We start from the raw sequence: 25,337 nt of genomic DNA on the forward strand, positions 1-25,337 counted from the left end.
GTTCTATAGTTATTTACACTCCTTCACACACACACACACACACACATTCACCCAGCAATCGGGAGATCTGCAGCATACTACAGAGCCATGTGGAAACCTATTTTTTTAATCATTTTTTCCCCAAAATGTCAATCAAGATTCGAGATGAGAAAATAAGGACACGCGATTTCACCCAGAGTTTTAATGTGATAAAAGCAGATCAAAACAACACATCCTCTATCTGTACCTAAATACTTTCAGAGTAACTTATACACACTTTTTTTTTTTTTTATAAATATCTTCATATAAAAACATACAAACTGAACAGCGAAAACTCTGGAAAGTACATGCAATGTTTTCTGTATTGTTTTTTTTTCCCCCCATTTGACCCATTCTCCTTCATAGTGTTCACCGTAATGACCATGTCTTTTCCTCTGAAAAGAAATGTGCACCATCAGTAATGACAAAGTAACAGGAACAGCATTATACAGGAAAAGGGTACAAAGGATCTGGCATCCACTGGCCTTCGGAAACTACTCTCTGATAATAATCGTGTTTAAAGGAGGAGCTAATATATTTATCTCCGGCAGACAGAATAAAAGCACTTTGGTCGTCGTGAATGACTTTCCAATGCAGAAATATAAAACCAGAAATAAAGCGTCCTCGAGGCATCACCTCTCAGACATGAGTAACAATTTCTTTGCTTTAAAGTGCACATTTTGAGGCAATTCTGACTTAGACTCGGCACACACGCGCACACACACCCACACACCCCCACCCCCCTAAACACTCCTCCATACATCATATTTATACATCATACAGGGAGAAGGGAACTGACATTGATTACCATCCTGTAACTAATGACTGTAACGTTTAAAACCATGAGCACGTCTCAGGTTTTTTTTTTTTTTTTTTTTTTTAAACACACACCTTTTCTTCGGTCGTCTAAGCACTAAGGCCTCCGTATCAGGTGAAATTGGAGATCACATTATTTAAAAAAAAAATTAAAATAAAATAAAATAATAATAATAATAATAATAATAATAATAAAAGTTATATAAAGCTGGGTAAACTGATCAAGTAGAACGAACTGCACAAGATTCAGTGTAACACACTCACTGATAAGTAAAACCAGCTCCGGATCACTTCACACTGTGTGTGTGTGCGTGCGCGCGCGCGTGTGCGTGTGTGTGTCCGTTCACCTCTGCATTCAGTGCTTCAAAATATCCTGCTCTCAAATTACACTTATGACCTAACACAATGCTGCTGCCACATACCAGCACTGAGCTAACGCGCAAACGACTCCGTAAATAAACAACTCCATATTCATGGCTTCTGATAGCACACGCTCATGAGAACCCTTACAATAAATTATTTTGTGCCACACATGCTTGCAAATACATAAACAGAATACGCACGCACTTGATATATATATATATTCCTAAGGAAGCACTGATACTGTAACTGACATTCCAATAGCAGCTAAATGTCTGAGGACTCGAAAAACACAGTAAAACAAAAAAAAAACAAAAAAAATAGCTCGCTCAGCTGAAGTGCCAGAACTCTGATATATCAGAGGGGGAGGGGGGAAAGGGCTGAAAGTTCATTATTGTCCCCTGTTAAGAGGAAACAACTCCATCTAGGTGCCCCGGCATCTGCGTGCTGCATCTCTGCGTCTCTGCGTGTGTGTCTGTGTGTGTGGGGTGCAGACAGCTCAGTGTCATGACTTGATCTTCCAAAGCTGCAGAGTCACACAAGATTCACAAAAAAAGACAATCGTAATAAATGCAGAAGTCAGATAAAAATCTCAATAACAATCATTATATTATGCTTTGTCAAATATCAGGAATCTCTTTGCGCTGATACACGAGTCACTCCGAGAGAACGCTATCCCCCCCGTCCACCAACTCTCGAGTCTCGACAAATCAATTCAAACTCACCATCTGTCGGACTCGAGAGCGGGAATGCTGTACTTATTCATCGCGTACTAATAACACCAAGTACTTCAAGACTTACACAATTTGTGATCAATTGCTTTTTTTTTTTCTTTTTTTTTTTCTGCAATTTCACTCACTTTCACATTGAAGCCGAGCAGGTCGCTGATGACCCCTGAGACCGCAGACAGGATCACCACCTGCGTGATGCTGTACAGGAGCGGGTTCATGGTGAGGCCGTACAGCCTGAAAGGAGTATCCAATTCCTGATGGAGGGAGAAAGAGAGAGAGAGAGGAGAGAGAGAGGAGGGGGGTTGTTGGAGTGGTGAATACATGAGTTCAATTAAATTTTATTTGGATTTCTATAGTGCTATTCTATATCTAGAGACACTGTCACAAAGCAGAATTTCGATGTAGATCCATAATGACGGTGGTGAGGCAGACATTTTTAAATTTCGATCTAGACTCTAAAGAGTACGCAGCCGATTACGAGTCATTACCCCTTCCACCGTTATACACTGTAAAGTCACGCACAGTAATTAAGTGATGATTAGTTTGAACATCAGAGTCGTTTATCACAGCGGCAGATTTCAGGTATTCAGGCAGGACCGTCCGCAAAAGCGCAAACCCTGAATTCCCAAAGCATGACATAGTGATGTAAGAGAGTGTGAGAGAGAGAGCGAGAGAGAGAGGGGAGAAGAGACGAAGCAGCACCTTCAGCAGTTTGGTGGCCAGCTTAAGAACATTGTTGACGAGAGTCAGCTCTTCTTTCTTGTTTGGTTTCTTTTCCATTTTCAAGTACAGATTAATCTGATCAAGAGGGGGGGAAAAAAACAGCAGAATCATACATTACAAGCTGATTATAAGAAAGTATACGCCAAGAGCAACATCGAATTAGTGTTGCATGTGTGTGTGAGTTAATCATCATATATAAACAAGCTCCATCATTAAACAGGGGACAGGAAAAGGAGTGTCGACATTTACCAGTCTGCATCGCAAACCAAACCAAAGACGTGTGTGTGTGTGTGCGCGCGCGTGGGGTACCTGCTCGGTCAGTAGAATAGAGGTGTTGCTGTACTTCTTGCTGGTCTCAGAGCCCAGTGTGACGAAGCGCAGCAGGAAGAGCGAGAGAGAGAAGGACCAGATCACCAGCTCCCAGTTATAGTGGAACTCCAGAAAAGTCTCGTGGGCGTGCAGCAGCTGCAGATCAAAGTGCAGGTTGAGATGAGCCTAGCACGTAAAACAAGAAGGAGACTCCACCAAATCAGCCTCAACCAGCTACAGCTTTCTCCAGTTTTAAACCCGCACATGTAAGGGCCTGCTCTCTGGGGACACCATTTCGGTCTCCTTTAAAAAGCACTTTTGCCTTCCCGCTAGATCACTGTGTCACACAGGAACTGAACGCGAGTCATCTAGAGCAGAAATGGACATGCACACCTGAGCACAGCAGATGAAGACCACCGAGAGAGTGAGGAGGAAGGCAGATGAAACAATGACATCCACTGAACGCTGGGGACCGCGTCTCTGCATCACACACACAGAAGGGATTACACACAAGTACAAGTGTTAAAAAAGTACACATTTCCTTAAAATATATATATATATATATATATATATATATAAATAACACACACACACACACACACACACATTATATATATCTCCTCGAATACCTTCAAGTAGGAGCGCAGTGAGAGCCACATCTTTATGTTCTGCACTTTCTTCAGCCGAAAGTGCGGCACCTCAGACTTCCTGGCTCGGCGTGCTGACGTGAGGTGACCAAACAGCTTTGCAAAGAGCAGTCTCTGGAAGAACCAAGAAAAAAAACAAAACACACCTGATCTTCAAACAGCCCTCAGCCTCGTTTTTTTTTTTGTTGTTGTTTTGTTTTTTTAATACAAGATTGAGCTGAATAAAGCATCTGGCACCTGCTTGTACGTCCTTTCAGCCACGCTGAGCAGAAAGAAGAAGAGCCAGATGAGGCACACACGCACTACGAAGCTCACGGACACCATTGCGATGACCGCAACGTCGGACGAAGAGCCGAAGGCGATGGAGACCATCTCGCCGGCCGAGACGGAGGACAGCTGCTCCACGTCTTTGTATTGGAAAAGTCTGTACGCGAAGGGCACGAGTCCCAGAGTCACAGACACCAGGTTTCCAAAAACCTGGTAGCCGATGCCAGGAGTATACAAATTCACCTTCGCAGCAGAGAACGAAAGTCATCAAGATGGTTCTCTGTTTTCACCTTATCAAGACCAAGCAAGCTGTGAACATAAACCCCCTGCCCCCACCCCACCCCTACACACACACACACACACACACACACACACACACAAACAACTCACCCTGTTCATGATCATGCCGCTGATTTCCAGCACCGACATGTCTGCTTTCTTGCACTCGTTTCCCTCCCACACAATGGCGCTGACGCGCTCCAGCCCCGGGTTCGAGCTGTGCAGCCATGGCGCGTGACCCTAGGCAAACACAAAAGCGCATCAAGACAACGTTCAGTCTGCAGTAGGACTTTATTGTCGTGTACTTCTGAAATTCATCTAGCATCACAGAAGTTTCACGCAAATCACAGCACCTGCAGGAAGGGGTCATCCCGGTATTCCTTTTTGGAGGCGGGGCAGACGGCAGACCCCTCCCCCTCTGTCTCACTGGTGCATGAGGAGTGGCACTCCGCACAGTGCAGGAAGTCCTCCCACAATAAGTCCTCGGTCTCCGACTCGTGCCGAGTGCTCTCCGAGTCTGGAGTGCGCAGGCTGGAACAGCGGGAGCTACAGCTCGTGCCTGACTTAGGCATTTCCTGTGGGGTTGGGGGGGGCGACAAAGAAAGAAATAAAACAGAACTACCTCCGTGGCTGGTAATCAACACTGCAATTTTCACAGACTTTGTACAACCGTGTGTGTGTGTGTGTGTGTGTGTGTGTGTGTGTGTGTGTGTGTACCTCGGCTGCTGTATAGTGTTTTTTGAAGTGGTGAGTTTTTCTGTTGCGAAGCGTGCAGTCACTGTTCACGCGCTCCACGCCCCTGCGTAGAGAGCTGTAGTTTTCGGGGTCTTCTTCACTCGACGCCTCGTCGGACATGTTCTCCGCGTTGTGCAAGTGGCACTCCTGCATACACTGCAAAAACCACAAGATGAAGCTGCACCACTACATCACTGAACAGCAACCGATTTCAAAACAGGCAAATTTGGGGCCTCAGACGTGCGGAACTCAAAGCCGGTGAAAACAGCAAGACGTACCTTACTGCCGGGCGACAGCAGTTTGTTCCGGGACTGCGGGGCACTCCAGGCCAGCTCCTCGGAGCGCAGCAGGTCGCAGCGAGGCTCGCGGAGCTGTAACCTCTCCTCACTGCTCTTGCTGGTGACGCGGCCATCCAGCGACACGTACCCGTTATCCGTCTCCGTCGACTTATCAATGGACAGCTTGAATTTCTTAGACCTGCAAAATTAAAAACAAAAAAAGAGGGACGCGGAAAAGGTTCGAATATATAGTTCGACAATGCATTCTCAGTTAGAACAACTTATAGGCACTGCTGTGCAGGTCTGTGGTTGTAACGCAACGTAATTATCTGTGTCTGTTTAGAGATTATAAAATTCATGCCTGTTCTCGGATTAAAACCTGGAAGATTTGTTTTCTCTTACACCCCTAGTGGAGACAACTCCGTACTACTCTACAGAAAATCTTCTGCACTAGCAAACCCTACTGTAGGAAATGACATGATGTTGTGTACATTGCTGGAGGTGTTTAACAGATCAACACCAACACATGGATCTGGGCCAGTCCGTGTTAAATCGCCTAAGGTCAGGACATCTCTCCGCTCTTGGACACGGCACCACACATTTGCGCATCGCGTGTTCAGTGTACTGTGATTATGGGTTTACACTGTGATACATTAATACAGTGGGGAGAGAGAGAGTATATATCCTGTTTTAGATAATTAGATTTCAATAAAACAGAAAAAATTCTATATTTTACACTTCAGCTGATTTTTCTTTTTTAGTTAAAAAAATCTACAATTACACATTTTTCACGTTACACTGATTAAATTAACAAAAAACAAGCTTGATTGCCATTGTTCCTGTTGTTGTTTACGTGTAGCATGGTGGTGGTGACGGTGTGATCAGAGCTGAGAGGTGCTGAGCCAGAGCGGGTGTTAACAGGAGTGCCCCAGCTGTGACAGAGAATTTAGGAAAACGGCTGCAAAATCCCCCTTTCCCCCCCGCAAAAAAACTAAGTGAAAGCTCAAGAAAAAAAAAAGAAAAAAGGCAGCTCTTAAAATTCAGGTTCTTACATTAACTCACGAAAACAAAAGCAAAAATGTAAAATAATAATAATAATAATAATAATAATAATGATGATAAAAAAAGATGTCTGACAGACAGGAGATGTTGCAGCCAGGCAGACATAACATGTAATCTCTGAAAGGGTTAAAATACACACCCCGATTTAAAGATATTATGCCAGAAATCTCTGAAGAAAGCAGCGAGACTGTGAGTGGCGGCAGAGCCCGGGGAGAGCGGTGCCCCCTCCTGTGTGTTATCGGTAGTGCTAGAGCCATCGCCTTCCCTATGCACCTCCAAGTGTGCTGCCTTCCTTAACTTCCTTTAGGTGAGAAACATTAAAAGCGTAAAAGCGCTTTAAAAAGAGAAGTCCAAACAGAAATCATGTCAGAAACAAAATGAAGAACCTTTTTTTTTTTTTTTTGGTTGTTTTGTTTTTAAAAATAGCTTTCCCCACAGCAGGTTTCAAGGAAAAATAATGATAAAAGTGCTGATTACTGCAGCATGGAGTATTAGATGCAGTCCTGGCTTTCACTCAGTAATAATTTCTATGATTTCTACTGATTACATGCGTCATACTATACATCTCCTACACAGGAGCTGATTACAACCTCAAGTTACTGTAACTCGTGTATGAATTAGGCATTAGATTAATTTGGCATAATATTGTTCAATTCACATGTAATTTAGCCACAGATGTTCTGATTGTGTCTCTGAATTGACACATTTAGGAATTCTTCAGGGAGATAAACATCATGTGCAAGCCAGAAAACTTCTGAGTTTATAAACAGCGTCATGTCTGTTCCTGCTCCACTTCTAATGTGCTCACACAGCATAAGCCAATTTTCTCACAGTGGTCAGAAAATTGTGCAGCAGGTAGGCACACAGGCCAGGCTGGATATGCGACATGCTACAGAAGTACCCATTCACCTTTTCACCCCACACAGGAAACGAGTGGCTAACCCATGTTACACGACGTATGGGAACAGGGGATTAGCCGACACGTTTCCTTCAGAGACGAAACAGTATGAGCGTAAAACACATACAGAGGAAACACAGACAACCAATGCCAAGCAGTCCATCCTGCCCACCTTCTCCTCTTGGTGGCAGCATTGGGGACAGGCTTTGGTGTGCGCGTGGACACGATCTGGCAGTGCACCGTGCCCAGGAGCAGCATGAGCCAGAATGCTCCAAACACCTCGGTCGCTGGGATGTCGTGGGGATGCGAGATGCTGAAAAACAACACTGTCGCGAGCACTGAAACACAAAGGGAAGGGGAGGTGCGACAGCGTCAGGAGTTTCCTTCACACGCTTCAAGACCACATCGTTGTTTATGACATGATACGAAGAGTTCTCGTTTACGGATACACCGAGGACTTATTCAGGATTAGGGGCCGGCCAACAGAAACAAAAGAAATCGAGCATTTCGAGAGGGCTCCATTTTCGGCCGTGTAGGATTTACCTTGGAGCAGGTAAAGGGAGAGCAGCAGCAGAAAGATGGCTCTGGATGTCACCTGGATCCACCATCTGAAGAAAAAGGGGAAGAGGACAACCCGAACTATGCCCTTCCGCGCTAGAGATGTCCATGGGCTTTCTGGCTTGGCTTTGGCAAATGCAGAGCCTTGAAAGTGCAAAGAAATAAAATTTCATACATGTTCATTTGTATACTTAATAATAGTGGGGTTTTTTTGTTTTGTTTTTTTAATAACACTGAAAAACTGCAGTGAATAATTCAATTAGGTAGTTTCAATTAAATCTGGTAGTTGCTTAGATACACACCACAATGTCTGTGAGATCTGAATTCATGAGATAAAGGACACAGATAAAGAGAGACACGGAGAGATAAAGACAGCGAAAGAGTAAACGAGAAAGAGAAAGAAGGAGAGGGAGTCAGGTTTGTATGCCAAAGCAATGTGTGGAAATGAAGTGGGTGTAGTGTGTGTAAACAGAGAGGTGAAGGATGTCTAACAGGGACATGTCATGTATATCACAAACCATATTTTTCCAGGCTGGTCTCACCATGGTGCATGGTGAAGTTGGTGATGATTGGACAAAATTTGTAGGACAAGGAGCGACTAAACTTCTTGCCAACCCGAACATGAGGTCCTTCAGTGTTCTACCAAGCTCGGTCAAAATATGTCTGAAGGTTGCTGGGATATGCCCATTAACACTGTTTAGTGTTCGCTGAATCCAAACAACTCAACCCTCGCATATGTACGTAAATACGCAGATCTATTTTATTGTTTTGTTAATTTATTGTCAACTCGAATTTCCCCTACAAGGGATCAATAAAGGTGCATCTTATCTAATCTTAACCTTATCCGGCTAATTAACACTCCCAAGCATATGCGCCAATTACGGTTATCATAACACTACTGTAAGAGACTCTTACCTTAAGGCACTGGTCACCAACCCTCTACTTCCTGCAGGTTTCATCTCCAACCAGTTGATTAAGAACATCATAAGGCGGTGATTAGATGGTCAGTTGGACACCATTACGTTTGGAGTTAAAGTCTTCAGGAAGGTAGATGCTCCAGGAACAGGGTTGGTGACCACGTGTGCGGTCAAAACCTGCCTTGCCAGACTGTACTATACAACTACATCCCACTGGGCTGAATCCACACTGTATCCTAACACTGCAAAATGTTAGACATCCTGCGAAGTAGACAACTAAAATCTCAGTACAAATTTAGAGTTTTGCCCAGGCCATGCACTTTTTAGGCGGTCCCTTACTGATGCCTTTACTATAAAGTGCTGAGGCATCCCTCTTCAGTCTTCTCAGACGCTTTGCACGTACAAAGTGCCTCAGAAGGCGTGGTTCTCATTTCATTCCCTATGACACCATCCTCACAGACCCAGATTAAACCCCCCCAATCACCCCCCAAATGTTGCACACACACATCTCTCCTTACCTCTCACTAGATCCACGTCAATCAGGTCTGGCTTCACATGGCCCGTCTTCTTCGGTTTGTTCCTCAGGCCCTGCACAACAGCAGCTTGGCATTAGACATGCAAACACATCCCACTATCAGAAAGCTGTCTTGCTGTAAAGTCAGCCTGGTCCAAGTTATTTGTACTGGTAATAAATCAAGTGGGGGCAGGGGGGAGGGGGGAGGGATTGCATTCTCCTGAAGCCCCTGCGCACACACGGGTAATTCTCACAAAATCAATGAACTAGTAAATGCTTAAAACCCAGTTTAAAATATTCAAATAATGAAATTAAAACCTTAATGAACATTATTTTGTCTTTTTGGCACATGTTTTTAGTTTTTCCTCAACATGTTTAGATTTAATAATTTAGAATACATTTGATTTTTTTAATCATTTAGATTCTTATTTTCTTCATTCTTATTTCTGCAACATGTCTGACACTTTTTTTTTTTTTAATTCAAGTTACATGGTCATTTCAATCATCTAAAATATTTTTTTTTACACAAAAAGCTAATTGCTAGTAGTTCTACAACACATTCGAAATATTTAGAAAAACTTTTGCATGATACATATTTGAATATTCATGTATAATTGATGTTCTTCTTTTTAAATAAAAAGCTTATTTTTGTTTGAAGCTTGGGATTTTATCCGAGCGGCATCTAGAAATGTTTATAAGAAATAAGGAAAATTAACTCGAGCTATAATACAAATTCAGACCGAACTGTTTATGTTCCAAAGCAAAACTAAAACGTTAAATCTGATCTCAATGAAAATCCCTATTTTCTGAGAATTACCCACATTTAGCACACATATACACACACACACAAAATCAGTAAAATCTGGTGATTTATTTCCTATAATCACAGGGCTCTATCACAGTGTCCGCTGCAAGGCAAGTCACAGGTTTAATGTTAATGCACTCAGTCTAACACGTTATTGTTTCTATAGTAACAGCTCATTCACAGGCTCTCAAATGGTGGATGCTCCATATAAACAGATTAAAAACATGTATATGTTGATATGGTCAATATCTGCCAATTGCAAACACACACACACACACACACACACACACACACACACACATATATATTATACACACACACACACACACACACACACACACACACACACACACACATATATTATGCACACACACACACACACACACACACACACACACACACAGTATATTTGCCTATACACTCTACTGAAAAACATTTTCTTACAGTTATTCTGATCAGGAGACTATGAAAAATATTTTGACTCCATTTTGGTCAGGGGCAGCTAGTCTTGCAGCAGAGTAAACAGACATCTTTTCCGTCTGCTGGTTATCCGCTATGAGACGGAGCACCATTCATTCTAAGCTCCTCCCACCACAAGCCGCTCAGGTATTCAGCACACCATCACTCCCTCATCAAACTAACACCACATGACTGAGAGTCCATTTCAACAAGCAAGACACAGAACACACCTTAAGACAGACGGACACACACACACAGATTTATGTGATGCTAAATCATCACAATGCATCCGGTAGAACATCAAGCTTGTGCTGTTCATTATCCAGCAGTTGAAGCCTACGTTTAGTCCGCCTTAATCACCCCAAAGCAGCATACAATAATACAATTTACCATTTAGAGATCCACAATGCTGTCTGTACAACCGCGCATGGAATTAACACGAATACAAGGAGTCTTCTGAGGGTCTGGGGTTCTCACAAACCTCCCTTTATCAGTACATTAACAACAGCTTTCAATACATTACTTCAGTACGATCTGTGCTTCGTCTGTTTACAGCCCTGCTGGTGGCTTCTCCATCAGTAAGAAAGTACAAAAACTAATATACCTACAAGTGGTGATCAGCGGGGTCCAAGCACCCTTCACAAATATCAGCCCCAGTGGCCAGTTCGCGCCAGGTTACATAGACCGTAGAGACCATCACAGTTTTGTGATGGTCGCTCAATGCTAATTGTGTGAAATGCCTGCTAAAATCTGATTGGCCAATGGTGGCCATGTTTTTTTTAATCAAACCACCTTTTACCCATTAGCACAGAGATGCAGCATACCAAATTTCAGCACTTGAGGCTCCTGAGAAACAAGGTATCTGACCTTTACCCACTACGTATGACCACACCCGAAACTTTGCACATGACCTTAGAATTTTGTCCTGTATAGGCCTTTCAAGTTTCAAGCAAATCCATGCAGCCAATTACGAGCTCAAGCCGTATGAACAAATGGGGCTCTGCCTCCAAAGATTTTATTCGCCATTTGGTGACCATACTGTGTAAAAATGTCATGTTTTTCAGTAGTAGTTTGACACCAACTTTTGTGAATATCTTTAGGACTAGTTTACAAAAGTAAAAGGTTTTGCATATTATGGAATCTAGCTAGAAATCAGTGTGGCCAGACCTAATTGGTCCCTAATTGGAGAACTCAAGGAATTAGGGGAAAGCAGAATTTTCACAGCAGGACTTATGGTTTTTGAGATTTATAGGCCAAACACCACCATTAGGTTGATTGAGTTCCTAAGTGACGTTGTCGGGCCTTCCACATACGAAATAATCCGACCCCAAACAGTACAGAAACTGTCAGAAGGGCCTCATATTGTAAAATGAATGTTCTCCAGGTGTTGTGTTGGACAGCGAGAAGGCCACGGATCAGGATCATACACAGAACTCCATTAAAGTATATATGCAGTCAGCTGTTTGAGACTTTGGAGCTATGGAGACGAGTGTAAATAATATTCTAAAGCTACTGAACGGTGTATTTGCTTGCAAGCTTTTGATGTCTGAAATTCAACAACAACAAAAAAAATCTTATAACAATAAAGAAACACCCCTTCAAAGCCCCACCCACTTCACCAACATGTAAATAAACTCCCAACGGTTCAAAGCATAAAAGAAGCCTAGAAAACATGGAGGAACTGGGTTAAAATTAGAGACTACTGCGCTGCTAATCAGGGCGGGGTGTGTAGCGTACTGAAATTAAACCAGTGCAGCTATTCCAGGGAAAACGATTCATTTACTCTAGAGACACAAAGCCAAAGGCCTGCATTATTACAAAACATAACTGACCTTAAATCAGTTCAGGAAAACTTAAACCCCTACATTATAGTTGGTCATTAGTGGAGTGTGTATCAGTACTCATTTAATCCTGTCTACTTCTCTCATTCACACACACACATACACACAGATACACACACAAGCAACCCAAAACCACACAAAAAGGCAATCGGGTGTGTTAAAAATGCAAGACTAGTGTGGATGACCAGGACGCAGGCAATCACATGGTATACAGCCATTGAGCACAGTGAGGGGGTACGAGCCTGCAGTGTGTACTCACCAGCCTAATGAACTGCTCAGAGTGGTGGAGAAGATGGGGAAAGGTTTAAACTGAAAACAGAAAGTGTACTGATGGCACAGTCAGTGCACAGCTCAACGCTGACACACACACACACACACACACACACACACACACACACACATACATACATACGGCCCACAGGAAGTAGGCCTCCATATGTGCACACAAGAGGAAAAAAAAATGCAGATTGAGAGGTAACTGGAAATGACGAAGGGAAGAAATAAGGAGGAGTAAAATGTTACCTTGATTTCTCTTTGCTCCACAGACTTCTCCCAAATCTGCTGGTCATACGCACCAATCTGAAAAACAGGTGCGTCTGATGAGTCTCAATCGAACAACACAGATTTACAACAATAATATCATGGTTTCTTACGCAAGGGCATTTTATTGAAATAGTCAGCACTTTCCCCATGCGGGTCCGAGGAATTCACGCCAGCTGGAATTCTCATCGTTCAGTGGTTCTTCTCTTAGACTCTCCAGTCTATTAAGAAGTTTGTTTTTCTTACATTACGTATACGTTGCATACAGAAGCCGATCTAATATCAATGCCCTACTCGGGTTGAAGAGTTAGTGGTCAGAGCGTTGTACGTGGTGTGAGGTGATGGGTAAACGCGTTGCAGGAAAGTTAATCAAGGAAGAGTGGCTGAGCTTGGGATCGGGTTTCCTGCCGCCGGAGGTGTTCGCGTCGGTCTGCTTTCATAAAGGAAACGATGCGAGTGTGAGTGAAGGGACTGGGACAGCTGAAGGAGGAGACACAGGGGTGACGAGCAGTGTTTCTGGAGTGTTGTTTGCACACTCAGGCACAGCAATGGAAAAGTCTGCATCATTCATGAGCTGCCGTCCAAGCTTCATCAAACATGCAGCAGCAACGCAAAAGAAAGCAGCATCAGGGTCAGGCCACGCCAGGCAAAGAAATGCCACGTATGTAAATAGTTTATTTAAAGCAACCTGCCTACGTAATTAAAGTCATTTATTTTTTTGGTCCTTAGGTTCAATATTTTAACTAAACATTTTATTTAAAAGGTTTTATTTAAACGGTTACTCGTGAGCAGGAATCATCTTCCTGTAAATATGCAACCTGTAATTATTAATGATGAATCATACATGAGCCCTTGTTTGGGTTGAGCAGAGACACTTGTGGTGGAAAACCACCACCCAGAGAAGGAATATTTATTTAGATAGTAATGCCGCAGAACCAGTTTAATTAGATCCAGCGCCATGCAAATTCACGATTACACACAAAGCTCACACACCAGGCCCTTCTGAACTCACGTCACACCTGCTGCTACACAAGGTCCAAACAAATCAATCGGTAGCTACAGTCTGCTAAATAAACTCCACAGTAGAGGAAGCCGGTGTAACACACACACACACACACACACACACACACACACACACACACACACACACACACACACAGTGTCTACTGGTAGTGGACAATGCTGCGTATACCCTCCTTTAAACCATAAGCTAGCCTGCGTTCACTTACCACACCCTGCTCTGAACTTTAGAGACAAGAAGAAAAACACAGCGTCATGTCTCAGTGATATTTACAGTCAAATATGCTTCGTAAAGCAACAGGAGACGTTTTCAAGGCTCGAGGCTAAGAATAGAATCTGATATGTGATACGGTGCTTTAATTCCTACTGATAAAGTGAGAATATATAAGTGCACATTAGGGGGAAATGAATACGTGCACTTTAAACATAATTCAAATCGTTCTGCTAGAAAGATAGTCAGCTGTTGCTTCAGGGTCAGAGTTACTGACCCCCCACTGCCTGTAGTGTACAGTTCTGGGGGGGGTGGGGGGTGTACTGGACTCTAATAAATACACCGATCAGACAGAACATTAAAACCAATGACAGGTGAAAAGAATAACATTGATTATCTTGTTACAGTGGCAGGGGTAGGATATATTAGACAGCAAGTTGGAAGCAGGAAAAATGGGCAAGCTTAAGGATCTGAGTGACTTTGAAAAGGGCCAAATTGTGATGTCTAGTTATCTGGGTCAGAGCATCTCCAAAATGGCAGGTCTTGAGGGGTGTTCCCAATATGCAGTGGTTAGTACCTACTAAAAGTGGTCCAAAAAACGACAAGGTCATGGGCGGTCAAGATTCGTCGTCGTTTTAATGTTATGGCTGATTGGTGTACACATATTTGTGTTACAAATATAATTTTATCATTATTTGTACAAAACATTTTGAATAGAAAATGCAGAACAACCTGTTCCAAATTAAACTGTCATGAAGGACTGTATGTAAATAAATCACGAAGGGAGTATAAAAGTACAGAATGTGGCATGTTGCTGTTTACACAAATACATACTAAGACAGGAGGAATAAAAGTGGGTACATGTACAATAGAGTTTATTACGCATTTAAAATGGTGTCAGACAGAAACTCAGTGACACGTCATCCAGCCAAACCCTGATCAGTGTACTGCTGTGTAAAGTCACCAAAATGACTCTCTTCCCTCTTCCTCTCTCTCGCTCTCTCGCTCGCTCTCGCTCTCTCGCTCGCTCTCTCTTTCTCGCTCGCTCTCTCTTTCTCGCTCGCTCTCCCCAGGTCTCTCTGTAAGGGAACATGTCCAGGTCTCTGATCCCACCTACTACATTTGAGCACAGCATCTCAAGCTCTTTCCTGAGAGGATCTCTAAAAATCAGCCTCAGGTGAGCATCAGGTCACGCTGTGGGCTTGCAGTAAGTCCAGGTGGGTTTAAAGGGGTCACCTGAACAGAGCAGCCTCAAGGACAACATCCCAAGTTAGCTCCATATTCGGGGCAGGCTGGAGTGAAACAGGCTCGAGTGAAACACACAGACAGAGTTGTGATTTCTGGCTCCCACATATAAACCGTCATAACATTAGTATTTCTTTATCAAGCCAAAAAATATCATTCTTTCTATGGAGATATTTAAGATAAAACTCGACGATGAATCACTACTTGAAAGTGTGCAGAGCACACCATGTAACACCCACCAGTTATCGTCAGTCATGTGACTTGTGACAGCATTATTTTGTGTCGTCTCAAACAAATCTTGCAAATGCATGAATACGATTATGCACATCAATAATCGCCGTACCGCTGAGCTTCAATTCCACTATTTCAGATAGTTGACCTTGCTGTGACTTTGACGCTGTTCGAATCAGTTTCATAAACGCTCATCTGCGGGTTACAATTATGAATCAAAAATAAAATAAAACATCCTACAAATATTCGCTCTGGAGCACTAACGATAATCTTAGACAGACACACAGATGGACAGTGCTGTGTGTGTGTGTGTGTGTGTGTGTGTGTGTGTGTGTGTGTGTGCACGTGCGCATGCATGTGCAGTATACACTGGTTTGTAAATGCCACATGTGAGAGACTTTAACTGATTAACACAGAGAGAGAGAGAGAGAGAGAGAGAGAGAGAGAGAGAGAGAGAGAGAAACTGGTGAAGAATGACTGTTTCTCTCAGCTATACCGTAGGTGAGAACAGGAACTAACTCATCTCTCAGATGTTTCACAACATTAAATCTAAAATGTGTGATGTGTCGTTCATTAAAAAATGAAACCGTGTAACTGTTAGTAAATGGCTGTGGTATAAGTGGAATAACAGGACAAAGGGAAGTCTTTCCTAACTGATGAAAGTAACACAGTTCACGGTAGTGGACTCATTCAACTATATGATTGATCTTCTCCTGTTCCAGAGGGATCGTGTGACTGAAACACTTATCCTCCTGTTCAGTAGCTCCATTAAGACTGATTGGTTTATATAATGAGTGTGACGGGGGTCTCCATCAAGTGCATCACAACCACTCGATTGGCTCAGAGAGCGCAGTCCAGCAATGGATCAGTTACACGCTTCCTCAACAGATCTCTGGAACTGTACGGGGCCTTCGTTGCCTTATTTTGTGCTTCGTAATGCGACACACATTCTCAATCGGAGACAGGTCAGGACTGCAGCAGGCCACGCTAAGACACGGACTCTCTACTTATGCAACCATGCGCTTGTAATCCGGGCAGAATGTGGTGCGGCGTTGTCCTGCTCTGGAAGGCAGCATATGCTGCTCCAAAACGTGTACATATCTTTCTGCATTAATGCTGCCCTAACAGATGTGTAACTTACCCATACCATGGGCACTGACACGCCCCCATACCATGACAGCCGCTGGATTTTGTACCTGACGCTGATAACAGCTCGGATGGTCCTTTTCTCTTTGGCCCGGAGAACACAACGGCTGTTTTGTTCAAAAACTATTTGAAATGTCGACTCGTCGGACCACAAAACACGATTCCACTGTGCTACTGTCCATCTCAGATGAGACCGAGCTCAGAGAAGTGGGCGGAGCTTCTGGACAGTATTGATGTACGGCTTCTGCGTTGCATAGTAAAGCCTTAACATGCATCTATGGATACAGCGGCGAATGGTGTCGAGTGACAAAGGTTTACCAATGTATTCCCGAGCCCATGTCAGGATCTCCATTACAGACTCATGATGGTTTTTAAGACAGTGATGTCTGAGGGATCGGAGATCACACGCATTCAGAAGTGGTTTTTGGCTGCGCCCTTTACGCACCGATCGTTTAATTATATTGTGCACTGTAGAAGGTGAAACGCCCAAAATCCTCCCGATTTGTCTTCGGGAAATCTTCTTTTCAACGTGCTGGATTATTCTCTGATGCATCTGTTGGCAGATCGGCGAGCCTCGACTCATCCTTGCTCTTGACAGTCTCGGCCATTTTTGGAGGCTCCTTATATACTATGATTAGATGATTGCCTCACCTGTTTCACATTACCTTCTTATTTCAACTTCTCACATCGCGATTAGTCCAAACTCATGCCAACTTTTTTGTTGTGTGTTGAATGTATCAATTTCAAAATAAAGGTTTATCTTCAACAAAACAAAAAAACTATGCAGTTGATTAGGTAAAACATCAAATACCTTGTCTTTATACTTTTTTTGTTTAAATACAAAAGTCAAAGCACATTTACAAATCACTCCGCTTTGTTTTTATTAGCATTTTCCATACTGTCCCAACTTTTTCAGACTTGGGTTTATACACCATTGACTTCAACAGATCCCTAACCGCCTGTCCCAAGCGCTGTGTGATCTAATCCTTGCTATATTACACCACTGATGAGCTGAAGAACCCGCCCAAGAGTTCTCAATATTCTAAAATATAAATATGATACAAATGGCAAATCCCACTGCTTTAAACTGCTGACAGGCAACTAGAGGGATTAAAAAGCCGGAGTACTCACCTTTTTCTGGTACCACACCACCGCATCACGCACTTTGGAAGCCATTTACATTTCACGAGTCACCACATGGGTCATTTTAGGCTGAAACAGAGAGAACAGAAGACCAAAGAGGTTAGAGGAGGAGGAAGAGGAGGTGAGCAGTGTTCCAGCGTGTAGGCAAGTCCAAGTCTCTCTGTGAACATAGAAAGCCAGTTCTTACCTGTGGGGTAGGTGTGTCTAATACAATGCAACACACACCAGCCCAGTAATACTGGGAGTCAACCTCGCCCTTAATACCTCCCTCACTGAGCGCTCGTCTGAGAAAAACTGACTGCGTACTTGACTAAGACTGACTGTGGTCATGCTAACTGATATTCACTGCAACATACAAAAAAAAAAAGTGTGAGAGAGTAAGAAAGAGGAGGAGAGAGAGAGAGAGAGAGAGAGAGAGAGAGAAGAGAAGAGAGACAGATATATGTGTGTGTGTGTGTGTGTGTGTAAGTGTGAAAATCTTCATTGCTGCTTGAGAAGTTTAAGAACAGGAAATGCATACAAGTAAATGTAAACACACACACACACACACACACACACACACACAAACACACAAGTAAGATGGGTAAGATGTGTGTTTTTTGCTGATTAGCTAGCACCTGAAATGTTCGTCACTACTCCAATGGAAGCATCCAGAAGTGTTAGGTGATCATTTAGCTACGTTTGATGATATGTAGAAGCTGCTAAAGAAGATAATAAACCATGTTCAAGTTTCCAAAAATAAATATTTCACACACACACACACACACACACACACACAGGTCTCATTGTGTGTAATAATGTTATCATACACAATTACAGGTGACGTCAGAATGCGTAACCAGTATCTGTAATCATCCATCATTACACGCTGCTCCACTGTAATGAGCTCAGAGGCACAGAGGAAAGATAATACAAGCTCCCATCATGCACTGCTGCTGCTGCAAGAGTGCAGGGTTTCATTTCAGCTGCTGACATTTCACACAGAACGCTCGCTGATTTAGCACCGGAAAACACACACACACACACACACACACACACACACACACACACACACACACACACACACACACACGATCACCAGGGTGAGACTGCAAGATAATGAACTATAATAAGCATCAATAAGATCATCTCTAAACCTGGACTCGTGAGAATGGAAAATATTTCAACCCTGGGATTAGTCCTCACTAATGCACCGTGTGGATAAACTACACACACACTGACTGATGTAGTTAGCAGGTTACGTAATCTGTCTGTCTGGAAGTGTTTTAAAACCGCTACTGGAAAACACACAACGTCTAAAAAGCAATGACTAGATCATCAGGTTTAAAACAGATCCCCCCACACACACACTCATACACACTTTCCCCCACATCTAATCTCTCTGCCTTCCTGTGTCTCCATGTACAGACTAACACAAGGGAAGGAAGAGGGCTAGAGTAGAAGACGATGGCGGTGATCAGCGGCATGTAAATTATTCAAATCCTCCTGCTCGGTCATGTGTGACACATCCAAAAAAAAAAACGCCATACGCTTTCCTCCTGCGCAGTAGTTTTAGTCCAGGATTAAGCTCCTTTTTAAACAATCAGTTCATAATCTATAGATTATTCTGCATATCCTATTAATCCATTAGTTGGATTGTTGTTGTTTTTTAAAACATAGGAAATAAAAAGAATTTAGGACAAAAGTATTTCGTTGCAGCATTTGACTAAAAACTCTTCACTAGGTTTAACATTCCATTTTCTCTTGGCCATTCTATCTCTCTCTCTCTTTCATATGTACTTTGTTTTCTCTAACTAAAGGACTATCCCAGGATGTGCATTAGGAAGTGAAAATGAGAACAACTTCAGGTTAAAAATAAAACCCAGGCACGTAAGACGCTGTCCAGCTGCTACACTGTGCTAGCAGTCAGAGATATAATACACTGTGATATCTAACACACAAGCTGATCATGAGGGACATGCGTAATAACGTGAGGTGGATCTTTTGTGAAGAAACAGGTTGGGTAAGCAAACGGTTTTAGGTGACACACACATTCCTGGGAGTGCAAAGTGAGCTTTATTCTGTACCTGATAAGAACCTGATTTTGGATGGATTGTATGTAATGTAACTCACAAAATACTAAAACAATAAACCTTTACTAAAATAGGACATGAAAACATTTATTAAATCGTACACTACAACCTATACTAAAACCTACACTGATCAGCCATAACATTAAAACCACTGACAGGTGACGTGAATAACACTGATTATCTTATTATAACTGCACCAGTCAAGGGGTTGGATATATTAGGGAGCAAGTGAAGTGAATAGTTCTCGAAATTGATGTGCTGGAAGCAGGAAAAATGGGTAAGTGTAAGAATCTGAGCGACTTTGACAAGGGCCAAATTGTAACGTCTAGACGACTGGGTCAGAGCATCTCCAAAAAGGCAGGTCTTCTGCGGTGTTCCCGGTATGCAGTGGTTAGTACTTACTAAAAGTGGTCCAAGGAAGGACAACCGGTAACCCGGCAACAAGGCTCACTGATGCGCATGGGGAGTGAAGGCTAGCCCGTCTGGTCCAATCCCACAGAAGAGCTTCTGTAGCACAAACTGCTGAAGAAGATAGGAGTCAGAACACACAGTGCATCACAGCTTGCTGTGCATGTGCATGTCACAGTGCCCATGCTGACCCCCTGTCCACTTCCGAAAGCACCTATAATGGGCATGTGAGCATCAGAACTGGACCATGGAGAAATGGAAGAAGGTGGCCTGGTCTGATGAATCCAATTTCTTTTACAACATGTGAACCTGCACCAGTGGTTTGGTCAGGAAAGACCTGGCTGAAGTGGTCAAGAAAAGCAACTTTTGGCTCTGGGTGAGTAGAAAGGAGAAGGGTTGGAAGAGTAACACCTAACCCGAACTCTAGTTGGCAGGGAGGCGTCCGTGCCACCACTCCGCCACCAAGAGACGTTCAGGGGTTCAAGGAGTGAAGCGTTGTTGAGCGGTGGTACCCGGCTTACGACCCTGCAGCTGACCAATGCCATATGTAACCAGTGGCACTGAGCATGCATTAATGATGCCAGTATGGCTTGTTACAGCCTTAGTCACTAGGAAGGCCAGCATTGCTCTGGTTGTGTTAGGCATGTTGGCAAGGCTGAAGGGTAATCCTATGGGCACCAGAGGTGGTGTGATAGGCAGTAATGCCGTAGCAGGTCAACATCTACCTTTGCGATTAATAAAAACCTATACTGAGACCTTGACTGAGACCTCTGGTTGTCAGGAGTTCTTTCCTACTATTTGATCCTTAGTGGACAGGATTAGTACACGACATGCTCTGAGGAAGGATCGCAGCGGTGTAGAAACACAAAGGGAAAAAAGCACCACAGAGAAAACACCTCACAATCAGATTAAACGACTTAAAAGGAAGAGGTTTACCTCAGAAGAGAGCAGCAGAGCGCAGGACCAAGCTTGCAAGAGTTTTGGGTTTAGAGGAAGAAGAAGAAGCAGCCCCCGTTCAAGGGCACAGAATAGCTCAGGTTATATAAAGAACTGATCCACATACAGCTCAGACACAAATACACCAGTGGCTCATCCATCACTCACACTCTAAATACAGCAGGCAAACACACTGTTAAACACAACATACAACATACACTGACGCACACACCAGGCCTCTCATCCTTAATCTGTTAAGCATAGCTGAAACCAAATCACCAATGTTTTCATGAACAGTTATGAATTTAGCAGCATTAAATATTAGATTTTTTTTTATAATAATAATAAAAAAAACTGACCATGTGACGCAAACATCTGGGTTCTTACATGGGTAAAATACTATTTATTACAGACATCCCTCTGATAAAATAATCCCGTCCGAATACAGCTAACGTTCTGGCACAGTTCTGCGAGGACAGGAACGAGACGTAGGTACGTAAACACTCTGTTCATCTAGTTTATTTACTGTTATGACATCATGAAACTATTTCACCTGGATCATTGTTCATCCTTGGACTGCTTCATTTGTTCTTAACAAACCGGCTCCAAACTGACCACTGGGTCATAGAGACACTGTATACACATATACACACACACACGTAGATAATCTGAATTAAATGTAAATAATTTCGACAAACAAAGACAGGCAGAGAGAGAGAGAGAGAGAGAGAGAGAGAGAGAGAGAGAGAGAGGTGGGGGGGTGGAAAGTGTGTCTCTCTTTTCCTCTGGCTGGGTGAGTGGGGTTAGTTTGTGAGATGGAGTAAAACCTGACACACACACACACACACACACACACACACACACACACACAAACAGTATGGAGAACACTGAGCTGAACACAGCTCCATCCTACCCGAGCTGCTGGACTGGACACTACAGGCTGTCTGATACAGGCTGTCTGATACACCTTCACTCAGGTGATCAGCTTCTCCACTTCATTCCCGGTCATGTCATTATTCCTGTCTGCACCGCACTCTGTCTCTCTGCCTCTGCTATAAACCCCCACTGCTCTGCTCCAGCTAGCATGCTAACTAGCACAGCGCTTACTGAGGGCTAGGTTCAGAGCTAAAGTGTAAACATTAGCCTCCGCTTCACATGGGTAAGCTAATTCACCAGCCGCACAGCTGCTGGAGATAAAACACTCACCCAGTGGCTAAAAATAAACACGTCGTAAACACAGAAAAACAACCGCTCAGTCTTACCTCTGTCTGTAGCTCCCCGCTCCCCTTCCTGTCGCGGAAAAGCTTACATGCACTTTCTACTGCTTCTGTATGGAGGCATCAAACCGAAAACCTGAACATGAACGCTTTAACAGATTCGCTTCATTTCCTTTTCCCTTTTGCGACTGACCTCCGATCAGTGATGAGTACTCAGCCCCTAACCTTACCCTAACCCTTACCGAGCAACCTGGAGTATAGGCGCACCAACACTGATCTACTGCTACAAGTACTCAGCCCCTAGCCTTACCCTTACCGAGCAGCCTGGAGTATAGGCGCACTCCCACTAATCTACTGCTACTAGTAATCAACCCCTGGCTTTACCCTTACCATTACAGAGCAGCCTGGAGTATAGGCGCACTCCCACTAATCTACTGCTACTAGTAATCAACCCCTGGCTTTACCCTTACCATTACAGAGCAGCTTGGAGTATAGGTGCACTCCCACTAATCTACTGCTACAAGTACTCAGCCCCTAGCCTTATCCTAACCCTTACCGAGCAGCCTGGAGTATAGGCGCACTTACACTAATCTACTGCTACTAGTGATCAACCCCTGGCTTTACCCTTACCATTACAGAGCAGCCTGGAGTATAGGCGCACTCCCACTAATCTACTGCTACTAGTAATCAACCCCTGGCTTTACCCTTACCATTACAGAGCAGCCTGGAGTATAGGCACACTCCCACTAATCTACTGCTACTAGTACTCAGCCCCTGGCTTTACCCTTACCATTACAGAGCAGCCTGGAGTATAGGCACACTAGCACTCCTCTACTCAGCTTCACTGCTCTATATGTATGTGTGTGTGTGTGTTTGTGTGTAGCTGCTACAAAGCAATCATGCGCATGTGTGTTTTTACTGTAAATTTGCAGGCAGAAAGAAAGCGACTTGAACAAACAGTTTTGAGAAATCAAATATGTACTTTATTTAGCAGAGATATGTCCAAAAGTATGTGCCCCCTGACCTTCACACCCATATATGGTTCTACCCCAAACTGTTCCCACAAATTCTGAAGCACACAATTGTATATGAGGTCTCTGTATGCTGTAGCATCACAATTTCCCTTCACTGGAACTAAGAGGCCCAAACCTGTTCCAGCATGACGATGCCTCTGTACACAAAGCAAGCTCCATGAAGACATGGTGTGTTAAGGTTTGGAAGAAGGTGGACGAACTTAAGTGTCCTGCACAGAGCCCTGACCAGAGCCTACTACTGCTTCAGTCAGATGTTGTTTGTTTCAGGGGGGTTTCTCCCTTCAGTCTCCTCTTCCGGAAGTGAAATTCTTTTCAGTTGGGTGAAGGTCTGGTGATTGACTTGGCCAGTCTAAAACCTTCCACTTTTCCCCCTGATGAAGTCCTGTGTTGAGTTAGCAGTGTGTTTTGTTTTTGTTTTTTTGCTTGTATTTCCTCATTTGTAAGTCGCTTTGGATAAAAGCGTCTGCTAAATGAATAAATGTTTTGGATCACTGTCTTGCTGCATGAGGAAGTTCCCCCTGATTCATTTGGATGCATTTCTCTGTAAATTGTCAGACAAAATGTTTCTGTAAACTTCTGCTACCATCATGAGTTCCATCATCAGTAAAGATTAGTGAGCTTGTTCCAGAAACAGCCATGAAAGCCCAACCCGCAGCACTACCTCCACCATGTTTCACAGATGAGCTTGTATGTTTTGGATCATAAGCAGATGAGCAATTCCAGTGTTATGTATGACATTTACAGTCAACACATAAAATATAAATTCTCAGAGAATGTATTTATTATCAATTATCAGTATACTGAACAATCTTTTTATATTTTACTCAACCCCCGACGATAGAGTCCAAACATCAGAAAAATATCAGTCTATACAAATGTTTTCTATGTTTTTGGGAGACAACATACTTTGTAGGAATTCTGTGCAATAAAATGCACAAACCAGAAGTATTAATACACACCGAACGGAGAAGCGTTGGCTTCTCCATGGAACATGAAATTTTATTTTATTTTAATTTTCACATTTATGAGGAAAACCCTTTCTAAAGGACGTGACGGTTCGGAAAGCAGCACTTACCTGACTATAGAAAAGCATAACAAAAATGCTTTAAAAACTTTAACAGAGACCTCTAGTGGGTATTTAATCCACCAAACCTCTGAGACACCAGTATGGTAAGGCTGCACAATTAGTCAACTTTAAAGTGAAATCACAGCGCCACAAGGAGTTAAACCAGAGTTCATAACGTCTCTTACGCTGTTAAGGTGTAACCAGCATGGCATTGTTCAAGACTCAGTTTAGAGACAACGAAAGGTACAGAATTGCTTTCTAGATACATCGGCAGCTATTTTAAATATTTATCATATTGGAGTTCAAATCGCCGGTTTCCCCTCACAATCCAAAGACATGCAGGTCAGGTGAATCTATGACACTAAATTGACCGTAGGTGTGAGTGCGAGTGTATGAGTATATGTTTGTGTGTTATCCCTGTGATGTCCAGGGTGTTTCCCTTCCTACAGCATAAGATGCAGGGATCTAGCATCACCACGACCCTACAGAGGACAAGCAGTGTGGAGAGTGGATGGATGGATGGATGGATGGAGTTCAAATCACAGTCATGTGTCAAAAAAAACAATAACATAGTGATCTGTAAATCCCCATGGTGCTCTTGTTAGAATTTAATTTCTTCTATGTTACTAGAAAAAATGAATGAATTACATTTCTAAAATGTTCTGATATACAGTAAGTCAGAAACAGATTGCAGTAATATAAGTCAGTCATCTAACAGCAGAATCCGGGTAAACAAAAGTGCGCTGGTGCATACGATTAAATATGAAGCCTCCGTAACACATTATTATGGTTGTTCAGAGCAAACAACGGAGATGAGGTGTTGATCATAATTAGCATGGACATAATTTGGC

The 25,337-nt window shown here is 43.1% G+C and overlaps 1 protein-coding gene across 7 annotated transcripts; it reads right to left on the reverse strand.

Annotated features, from left to right (window-relative positions):
- Positions 1-225: 225 nt before the first annotated feature.
- On the reverse strand, positions 226-23,277 carry LOC128623228 (protein PHTF2-like). 7 transcript variants are annotated; one of them, XM_053650189.1, is made up of 18 exons: positions 22,432-23,277; positions 17,742-17,822; positions 12,740-12,796; positions 9,117-9,186; positions 7,667-7,825; positions 7,296-7,461; positions 6,365-6,526; positions 5,164-5,362; positions 4,868-5,032; positions 4,504-4,725; positions 4,262-4,390; positions 3,842-4,114; positions 3,587-3,718; positions 3,351-3,437; positions 2,958-3,143; positions 2,628-2,723; positions 2,054-2,179; positions 226-1,720 (listed from the first exon to the last, which is right to left on the reverse strand). In XM_053650189.1, exons 2-18 carry the CDS (start codon positions 17,784-17,786, stop codon positions 1,700-1,702), a joined length of 2,295 nt encoding a protein of 764 aa, XP_053506164.1. In that variant the 5' UTR covers positions 17,787-17,822; positions 22,432-23,277; the 3' UTR covers positions 226-1,699. The 7 variants fall into 7 exon arrangements, with proteins under 7 accessions (XP_053506164.1, XP_053506166.1, XP_053506162.1 ...); XM_053650191.1 differs by having other exon boundaries at positions 2,958-3,113; positions 22,432-23,275; XM_053650187.1 differs by having other exon boundaries at positions 4,868-5,041; positions 22,432-23,273.
- Between the last annotated feature and the right edge of the window lie 2,060 nt (positions 23,278-25,337).

Source organism: Ictalurus furcatus, chromosome 19 (genome assembly GCF_023375685.1).
Source record: "Ictalurus furcatus strain D&B chromosome 19, Billie_1.0, whole genome shotgun sequence".
NCBI classification, from domain to species: domain Eukaryota; kingdom Metazoa; phylum Chordata; class Actinopteri; order Siluriformes; family Ictaluridae; genus Ictalurus; species Ictalurus furcatus.

Coding starts and splice junctions, on each gene's coding strand:
- LOC128623228 (XM_053650187.1), bottom strand. CDS start 17,786: ATGGCTTCCAAAGTGCGTGATGCGGTGGTGTGGTACCAGAAAAAG. Junction 7,462..7,666: donor CTCCCTTTACCTGCTCCAAG/GTAAATCCTACA, acceptor TTTGTGTTTCAG/TGCTCGCGACAGTGTTGTTT. Junction 5,042..5,163: donor TGCTGTCGCCCGGCAGTAAG/GTACGTCTTGCT, acceptor TGGTTTTTGCAG/TGTATGCAGGAGTGCCACTT.